This window comes from Trematomus bernacchii, unplaced genomic scaffold (assembly GCF_902827165.1).
Source record: "Trematomus bernacchii unplaced genomic scaffold, fTreBer1.1, whole genome shotgun sequence".
Taxonomy (NCBI): domain Eukaryota; kingdom Metazoa; phylum Chordata; class Actinopteri; order Perciformes; family Nototheniidae; genus Trematomus; species Trematomus bernacchii.
This window is the reverse complement of record NW_022987593.1, coordinates 6629846-6640329: the sequence shown is the minus strand read 5'-3', so window position 1 is coordinate 6640329 and position 10484 is coordinate 6629846. Positions and strand designations below refer to the sequence as shown.

General features: G+C 40.4%; 1 protein-coding gene across 1 annotated transcript; it reads right to left on the bottom strand.

Annotated features, from left to right (window-relative positions):
- Positions 1–1820: 1820 nt before the first annotated feature.
- tlr3 (toll-like receptor 3) lies at positions 1821–9996 on the bottom strand. Its single transcript, XM_034129242.1, is given in 11 exon segments — positions 1821–3154; positions 3346–3469; positions 3472–3986; positions 3988–4850; positions 4852–5190; positions 5252–5267; positions 5360–5403; positions 5405–5539; positions 5740–6204; positions 9120–9260; positions 9857–9996. Coding segments are annotated over 10 exon segments (2751 nt in total). The 5' UTR covers positions 9138–9260; positions 9857–9996; the 3' UTR covers positions 1821–2922.
- Between the last annotated feature and the right edge of the window lie 488 nt (positions 9997–10484).

Below are 10484 nucleotides of genomic sequence, written 5' to 3'. Positions count from 1 at the left end.
GATGGGGGTCTTTGATAATCCGTAGTGATTTCTTCCTGAGCCGCTGGGAAGTAAAGGTCCTCCATGGATGGCAGCTCCGTCCTGGTGATGTGCTGTGCAGTTTTCACCACCCTCTGTAAAGCCTTACGATCGAGGTCGGTGCAGCTGCCGTACCAGGCCGTCATGCTGCCAGTCAGGATACTCTCTATCGTGCACCTGTAGAAGTTTGCAGAGTATCCTGGAATCCATTTTGAACCTCCTCAACCTGCGGAGGAAGAAGAGCCGCTGTCGAGCTTTCTTGGTGATGGTGGTGGTGTGAAGAGACCATGTCAGGTCCTCAGTGATGTGGACCCCAAGGAACCTGAAGCTTTTGACTCTCTCCACCGTAGTCCCCATTGATGGCGATGGGGGCGTGTCCCTCTCCCTGCTGCTTCCTGTAATCCACAATCAGCTCCTTTGTTTTGCTGATGTTGAGATGGAGGTTGTTCTCCTGGCACCAAGATGTCAGGTTTTCGACCTCCTCTCTGTACGCCGTCTCGTCATCGTCTGTGATCTGGCCGATGACGGTCGTGTCATCAGCAAACTTCACGATGGTGTTGGAGCTGTGTGTGGCCACGCAGTCGTGGGTGAACAGGGAGTAGAGGAGAGGGCTGAGCACGCAGCCTTGAGGGGCACCGGTGTTTAGAATCAGGGTGGAGGATGTGATGTTTCCCACCCGCACTGCCTGGGGTCTGCCCGTCAGGAAGTTCAGGATCCAGTCACAGAGGGCGCTGTTGAGCCGAGGTCTCTGAGCTTGATGGCCAGCTTGGAGGGCACAATGGTATTGAATGCTGAACTGTAGTCAATGAACAGCATTCTCACATATGTGTTCCTGTTCTTCGGGTCCAGGTGTGAGAGGGCAATGTGGAGGGTGAGGGCTATGGCGTCGTCTGTGGACCTGTTTGCTCTGTAGGCAAACTGCAGGGGGGTCCAGAGATTCAGGGAGGGAGGAGGTGATGAATGATTTGACTAACCGCTCAAAGCACTTCATTATGGTGGAGGTGAGTGCTACTGGGCGGTAGTCGTGGGACCTTTAAATGTCATTAAATGCCATTACTGCTTTATAATACCTGAGGATTCACCAGGGTTTGTAAGTTGAAAGCATATCTGTTCAATAGCGAGGACCAAGGCCACTGAGACCATCAAAACCAATTAATATATCAAAAGAAATCTGAAGCATTGTCAGCGTCGAGGTTTTAAAATTGGTCTAATGTGCTCTCTTTGTGGTCATGATGAAACTGAGGTCATATCAAAATACTAAATTACTGTAATTTGTTGTTAAGAAGAAGATTAACCTTTATTGATTCAGTTGAAATTCAGCTTCCACTGTTTTATACACAGAGGTATATACTGTGCACACACGCACATGGAGAGTCAGCCAGTCGGTCCGGGGCCAGTTGGGGGTTTGGCGCCTTGCTCAATGGCACCTCAGCAGGGCCCAGGAGGTGAACTGGCACCTCTCCAGCTACCAGTCACGTGGTTATATTTTTGGTCTGACCGATCATTTCCAGTTATGCGGTTTAATGTAGTTTGTTGTTGCTGCTGAATCAGCATCTCTGTGACACTGTGTCTCAACAGAGATTGAACATTAGTGCTCTAGCAAGCAAGAGGAAACTGAAGTCATGTGACTTCTATTCATCAAGATTTAAAAGTTACGCAACCTTGCATGAGTTCACATTCTGGAATACAAACATACACATACAATAGTGAATATATTACAGCTGATGTCAGTATTTTTATAAAAAATCTGCTTTAATAAGCTCAAATTGTGCCACCGAATAAGTTGAGTCCTGACACGCCCCTGAAAATGAGTCAGCTTTAAGCTTTTAGGAAACAGAAAACAAATAATGACTTAACTTTACAAGAAAACCAGTTTCAAACCAAATTGTTACTAGATTAAACAGTAACAGACAGTACATGGTCAGATCTACTATACCACTAGATAGCATGATGACACTATTAAAGCCGATTTATTCCTTGCTTTTATGGAAAATTACGGGGATTTTCTATCAATGCAATAATGAATTATCAATATGATTACTTCATAAAAGTAGACATAAAATCGTTTTTCTACCTAATTGATGCTTTCAAAAGCCACTTCCTGCCATAAATATCAAAACTGAAATAATTCAAATAAAGGTTATTTGTTAAAGTATTTATTGGACTTGAGCCAACCTTTTAGCAAACACTTTATAAATGGAAAAGTTAATGAAAACAACATGGAATAGTATTGCCTTTTCTATTTTAGATGACAAGAAGTACATTTATTAATAGAATGGGTAAAACATGTAACTGTTAAAGGTGGGGTAGGTAAGTTTGAGAAACCGGCTCTAGATACACTTTTTGTTATATTCCATGGAATGCTCTTAACATCCCGATAGCAATGAATATCTGAAGTGCTTTGACAAAAAATCCATACAAAAATGTCCTCTGTGGAAGCCGTAGTACTGTAAAAAGCACGACCAATCATTTTAGCCGGCCTGGCTAAAATGATTGGATGGCCTGTCAGCCTTCCATCTGTGCACAAACTTATCTCGTGCCCTCATTGGTCGTGTGCGCGTTTGTGTGTGTTGGAGGAGGGGCTCTGTAAGGAAGTGGCAGATTTGTTCCGGCTGTGTATTTTCAAATTCTAGCACACTCGAGCTGGTTTCTCCAAAATTACCTACCCCACCTTTAAGCTAAAGCTTTTTTAAAACAACATTATGGCGATCACACAGAACACCACTTTTCACTTAAACCATTTGAATAATTGTTGTTAATGTAAAGCTGCAGTGCAATGAAAATACATATACATTTAAGTGTATATACAAGGGGGCAAATTCAGATTGCAATTTATAATCACTGAACACATACTAGGAACAAATATTCAAGATGGAATTTCCCATTCCTCCCAATTAAATATATTCAGTCCATCAATCGATTAGTCATGCCAAGTGCCATCAGGAGCTTCTGATGAAAGGCCGGCACTCTCTCCTTATGGACAGGCCAATCCAAAATGCAGCACGGATGCAACATGCCCCTGCGGAGGTAGAGTGATCGGGATAACTTGTAGTCGTGAACATCCTGCAGGAAGACCAGAATCACAGAGTCCCTGTTGGCTTCAATGTCCCGGTGAATTGCATGTTGGGCGATAAATCTGGATAAGGAAAAGAAAAGGGTAAAAGAGACACAAATCTGTGAGAACTAATTTTATCAATATGTAACATAAATACCTACAGTATGAAACCCATACCAAATAAACTACACATCACACATTTCCTAATGGCATATTTTAGATTTTACTTGATTCTGTATAAGTCTAAATCCAGCAGTGTATGTTTGATTTACCTTGTACACCAGGGGTCTCTGAGAAGGGTTTCAGTGACGACAAATAAGATTTTTCTGGACTTTCTCATATTATCCAAGATTGAGGCAGGCTGTGACATACCAGGCAGTGAATCTCGGTCCTCCAACAAAACTTGCACATGTCATTCTCTAAAGGGGAAAGTCTCCTCTCCACCCAGCTGCTGTCTTGCTCTGCATGTATGATGTAAGCATCATACTTAAATTCCCGGCCCTCTGCAACGTGGGCATCGCTAAATCCTAATGTGCGATTGATCAATATGTTCCAATAAAACAGAATCCTCCAGCCTTGGTACCGCACCACAAATGCAGTAACCATCAGCATGACGACAGCAGTGCTGCTCAGTATGTATAGGGTCTGAAATGGAGTCATGTCTTTGCAAGAAAGGGGGTCAAACTCCATGATGGAGCGGTTAAAGTAAGCTAGTGGAGTGTTGCACAGATACTGGTCCCTGAGACCCGGCACATGGGTCATATTTGTTTCATTTAACCATGTCACAAACCACAGCATGGTCTCACAGGTACAGTCAAACGGATTTTTGTCCATGACAAGCAGGCTGAGGTTGGCCAGAGGAGTTTTGAACACTTCTGGTCTCACAGCTGTGATCAGATTCTTCTGTAATTTAAAACCCGCAGTGAGTCAGATCATCAAAAATTGTGTCCTTAAGACGATTAAAAAGGTTGGAGGACAGGTTGAGGTTACAGAGGTTACCCAACCCTCTTAGAGCCTCTGCTGGTATCTCATCGAGCCCGTTACTATCCATCTGAAGAGTTACCAACCTGGGTGTGTGTTTAAGGAACAACACTGGCCCACCAAGGTTGGCACTCTTCCACAAACGGGCTATGTTATTGTGCTGGAGCTTCAGCACTTTCAGGTTTGCAAGCCCCTTCAACATATCTTCTCTGATATTAGCAATGTTGTTGTTGCTGAGATCCAGGAAAGTGAGGTTGGTCAGGGGGCTGAATGGAGAGGGATCCAGGTTCACAGCTTCGGCCTTAAGACTTTTCCTCAAAGTCAGGACTCTAAGGTTGGGCACGTTAACAAAAGACGTGGACTTTAGATTGACTGTCTGCTGGTTATTCGACATGTAAATCTCTTCAACTTGATCCAAGCCTTCAAACTCCTTCCCAGTTAGAATTTGCTTGATAAAGTTGTAATCTAGGAGAAGCGTGGTGAGGTTTCTCAAAACAGAGAAGCTTTGAGGACCAATCTGTGCAATAGCTGTTCCGGTGAGATTTAGCCTTCTGAGAGGCGACCCCGCCAGTGAGACTAAGGTCTTGCTGTTGATGTTTCTGAGCGAGCTATAGCTACTCCAGCTCATATCGAGTTCTTTAAGACTTGTCAAGCCTGTAAATGTGTGCTCTGTGATTTCTTGAGCTGTTGTTCTCTGTAATATCAAACTCTCCAGGGCACTTAAGGGTTGGAAGGAGAAATCTCCGATAGTTGGGGTGTTTTTTTTCACAAAAGCTTTTGTCATTTGGAGTTTTTTTCAAACTTTTGAGGCCCTGAAATGTGTTCTTGTTTAGTTGCTTAATCTTGTTGTCAGACAAAACAAGGGTCTGAAGCCTGGACAGCCATGAAAATGAGCCATTTTCAATGTTAACCATGTCATTATTGGACATATCCAAATAGGTTAGATTTGTTTTCTGTAGCGCTTTAAAGGTTGTGTTTGTGAGTTTTGCCAGCTTCATCCTCCGGAGATACAGGGCCTCAATAGTGGTCGCTGACAACTCTAAGCAGAGTTCAGAAAAACCCAGTGTGTCCATATTGCTTCCATCCATGATTAAAGTACGTAGGCCTGAAATGGGTTTAAAGCTGCCATGCTCCAACTGCAACACAACAAAACAAAGATATCTTGTAGTGAGACGAAAAAAGGGAAACAAAACAGACAACTGAAAGCATGGTTCTCCATTGACTACTTTCTAACCCTGGTTCCAGTTTTGACAACAATATTTCCTTTCCTATTTCTAGGTAAGTTTCTTACCGTTTTAGAGGCACAATGACATGTTGAGGACAAGTAGAGAGGATGAATTGTTTAAGAAACAAAAAGTCGTCTTTCTTCAGAGTGGTGAAGTCATTTAAAGCCAGATTGAGGCGCACGAGGTTGGGCAGCTGAATCTGAGTGCCGAGCTTGGCTGACTGCAGTTTGTTTAAGGACACATCAAGGACTTGAAGTCTCTATGAAGGACGAAAGAAGAAAATTAAATATTTAAGAGGCATATCAAAATATTGTAGTGAAATAATGAGAGGCAGAAAAATAACTATTCACTTATTTTACTCATTTTTGTCACCATTATCGCACCCATATAGCTCATGAGCCTTACAATAAACGTATCTCCAGCTATTTTTGATCCAACTCATCAGTGTGGCATCTGTACCTGTAGTGCAGAGAAGGGCTCTCCTTGTAGCTTTAGCTTATTACTAGCCATAATCAACCATGTTAGATTGATGCAATGATTCATGTCCTCCTTCTTCAGCACATGCACTTGATTGTGTCCCATGTTCAGTATCTGCAGCAGAGGCAGTGTCTGGCACAGTCCCGGGTCCAGCTTGACGATACTGTTGTAACTGACACTGAGACGGCGGAGGCCCGGGTATGGGGATAGAGACACAGGGAGGATGCTTTTCAATCTGTTGTGAGACAAATCTAGGCTGATGATGTTGCTGGGAAGGTTTTGAGGGACCGCACTGAGGCTGAGATGGCTGCAGTCAGCTATACTGTCATGCACATGGCAGGAAGTCTTCCTCTGCAAAGCTACGCAATTGTGCGGTCCCGGCATTAAGCAACATATGATGATCATCGTCGGGAGAAGGGAATTTAGGGCATTCATCGTGTCAAAAACCTTTAAGAAAAGAGAAAGAAAAACAATCTGTGTAATCCTAAATCTACATACTTTTAGTTTTTTTGGCAAATTGTAGGAAGCACAAGCACAATAACACTAGTATTGTATTAACTAATATGTAAATATGGCAAGTATGTAACAAACAGCTACCTGTGTACAGATCCGTAAGATAAAGAGAAACATTAGGAAATATTTGGAGTCGTATTTCTGACAAAGTACAATATTTACTCCTCCTTTAGCTCCGTCTTGACTAACTCGTAAGACAAATATCTGCCTCTTTAGCTGCTAAATATTCCACTATGTGTTCCAGCTGGTTGCTAGCTTTTTATCTGGGATAATATATTAGCCTCCAGTGTTTTTTAAGAGATTTTTTGTTAAAACCTCTGCCTGACACTTCTGAGAGTAAATCAAAACAGGAAAGTTGCTTAGGCTGTCTAACTGATGCAACAAGCTAAAATACACTAAATGCTTCAGAGGTGAGGGGCACTGAGTTTGGTTATGTGATCAATTTTCGTTTTATCACTATGATGAGCAATATTGGTCATATAATTCACAGTCATTTGATCTATTGTTGATATAACATATTAATTAGTGACACTATGATACAAAACATATACGGGGGAATTCTACCGAATTGATGCAAAGTGCGGTTCCCACAACAAGAAAAACTATTTAACAAAACAATTAAAGGTGGGGTAGGTAATTTCGGAGAAACCAGCTCGAGTGCGCTAGAATTTGAAAATACACAGCCGGAAAAAATCTGCCACTTCCTTACAGAGCCCCTCCTCCAACACACACGAACGAGCACATGACCAATGAGGGCACGAGATAAGCTTGTGCACAGATGGAAGGCTGACAGGCAGGTAGGCCATCCAGTTATTTTAGCCAGGCCGGCTAAAATGATTGGTCGTACTTTTTACAGTACTACGGCTTCCACAGATGACATTTTTTTATGGATTTTTTGTCAAAGCACTTAAGATATTCATTGCTATCGGGATGTTGAGAGCATTCCATGGAATATAACAAAAAGTGTATCTCGAGCCGGTTTTCTCAAACTTACCTACCCCACCTTTAAGTATTCAGACATAGATATTTACTAAGAATATGTTATGGTCTATTTAAACATAAGGCATTCAATTATATAGTGATAAGCTTAATATATACAAAAACATCATTTATAGGGTACTTTCTATTGGGAAGTAGCTGTCCCCAACCCTGACATCTACATGTCATGTTCTGTAAATAACACTTAAAACATTTTATTTTATTTTGTTGAATGGTGTATTTAGAAGATCTTTATGATTACATTCAAACAGAAGTTGGAATATTTAGATTTATTGTGGGTTTAATTTTTTAATAAAAAAACTATACTCAAAAAATCATGTCCCCAGTTTTCATGTCACTACCGAAACACAAGGGGTTTTAGTCCAATGGCTGAGTCTGGTTTTTAGCCACACCCCTGCATTTTTGACTAGGCAGTGACACTGCATCCCTGTCCCTCATGGCTGAATAGCCAGTAGCTATATCCCATACTTTTGATATAAATCTGTTCCAAAATCTGAAAATCGGCCTGTAACCTTAATAATTGTCACTACCAGACATATTATCTTCAAGTAAGTAAACTTTTTTTATTATTATTATGTTTTTATGTGTGTAAACCTCTTCAAAAACGTGTATGCTAGTCATGTAGTTGCTAGCATTCTTTAGTTATGCTCAATTTTAGCTAGAATCGTCACTACCGAAACAGTCACTACCGAAACATATGGTTACGTTTCGGTAATTGACATGATCGTTTCGGTGGTGACAAAATGGAATGGTAAGCACTGCAGGTAAATCCCATAGTTTTTAAATAAATGTGTTTTAAAGTCTGAAAATCAGTGTGTTACTTTAAAGGTCTCTTATTATACTATTGTTAGGCATATATTATAGGTCTCAGATATATAAAAACATGTCTATGAAGTGTTTTGCTCAAAATACCAAACAGATCATGCATTCTAGCCTCATTCCCCTCTCTTTCAGCCTGTTACTAAAGTGCTGATTCTGGGTCAGTAGCTTCAAACATTCACACTTCAACATAAGGCATGTTATGAGTTAAGATTAAGCAATAAGGTTGAGGGAATATGATACAACCTTGAGAACAAAATACTGTGGTCACTACCAAAACACTGGATGTTTTGTAAAAAATAAAGTATATTGACTTATCAAATAAAATGATATGATACTGGTTGGTTTAATGTATGTTCAATTTCAACAATCATCAACTCTGGAATCAATATGATCAGTATTATGCATTTTACAAAGAAAAATTGCATTGCGATTTTTATGAATTGTATAAATTGAACTTTGAAATTTGATTACAAATTAAATTGCATTGATTTAATTGTGAAAACCCTCAATAAATATTTGTTAAAATACTATTTAGATAAGGGAAGGTAAAACAATCTTAACAGGTTAATATAATACTTTTTTACTACAGTGTATGTGTACTGTAGTACTATGTTTCGGTAGTGACAGTTTTTGGTAGAGGAAGAACATTCCAATACAGTCTGAAAATACGATATAAAAATGTACGGTTATTTACTAGATATGTGTAATTTAGATATGGTACAAAATATATATGGACTACCAACATTTCAAAACTGTTCCAACCTGACTTTGCATCAATTCGGTAGAATGGCCCATAGGCCTACATGTGTTTTAGTGAGGAAAATAGTTATATTTCTCACAAATATAATAACTAAAACATTTAAAAAGCTGCCTACAGAAATCTCTTTTCCACAGGCATATAGTATAAGGCTACCTTTTCGGTAGGCATATGGGTATTACTAGGAATCATAACATCATAGTGTCACATTGACACAATAAACACTATTGTGTAGCTAACGTTTTGCATATAAAAGCTGCAGAGTTCTTACCGGATTTTGCCTTGCCATTTTATATTTTGAATCTAGACTTCATGGACTTGAAACCGAAGGCATTCACTTCCAGAACAACATCTCTGTTCCTCAGCAGCACAGCAAAGAGTCTACTGTAAGTAGAGGTTTATGAAGCACACACTGCAAAGCAAGAACATACGGAAGTGAGACATTTGAAACTCGGGTTTCACTTCCCCAGCGTCTCGACTGTAGGTCCACGAGAGAATGTAACTGTTCCATGCAAGCGTATAAACAGACGTATAGGGAACGTTGAGTTACGTTCTTACTCACTTCCTACAAACAGAGAGCAAACCTACAGTATGATCAAGTTCCTAAGATTGCGTGTCGCGCATGAAATAAATATGTCTCGTGACAGACAGCGGTAATGTTTTTGAAAGGCGTGGTGAAGACAGTGTTTGAAAAATACCTACATGTACAAAACATACCGTAATGTAGGCTATGAGGGATTTAAAGTTGATGCCAGCTATTTACGGAGTATCCCAATCGAACAATATCAGCGTAAGCCGTGAAATTATCCGAAAAATAATCGCCTAAAAATGAGCTTCAGATGTGTTGTGATTTGTAAATAGATCAGCCGTTTAGTGCTCTGCAATTCGTGATGATGCACACCGTAAACAAACAAACACCGTTGATATGCGAGTAAAGTACAAGACATTTGGAGGAGCAAAACTGGCAGCAAGTTTACCCTACAAGTAAGAAATTGATAACATGCTTACCTATTTGACTCCTCCCAGTTAACTCTGTGCTCTCTTATGAGTATGTTCAGTTGTTTGAGGCATAGTTCAGGAGAAATATATTCTGGAAACTGATCATGACTGTACTCTGAGGCTGCACCTCTGACTTCTGGCTATTTGTGGGGGAAAAACAGGTTGGCCCAGTCTGAAATGCCAGGCACAACAGTTCTGTCATTTGCAAAGCAGTTATGTAACAATCAGTACAATCTTAAGGCCATATGTGAAAGTTGGAAACCCTGATAAGCTATCCAAACTTGGATAATATGGGTCACAGACAAACTCCAGTGGATCCATTTAAACATTATATATTTTTGAATTCAAGTAGAATGAGTCAACACGAAATAGCGACCTTATTCAGGATCAGGATAAATTCTAGTATCACTTGATTTGTGTACTCCAAGTTCAACTATAATGCACACACCCTTTTATAGTCTAGTAGGAAAGGTGATTCAAATAAAGTGTGACCAATAAATGTGTGTTTCTGTTTTAAGAACAGTTGCTGCCTAAAAAAATAAGGGTACAATCAGATGGCCTTGAGTGATTCTCGGTGGCATTGTGGTTCCCTAAAAATACACACTGCACCAGTCCAGATGCAGAAAGCCTCTGTGCC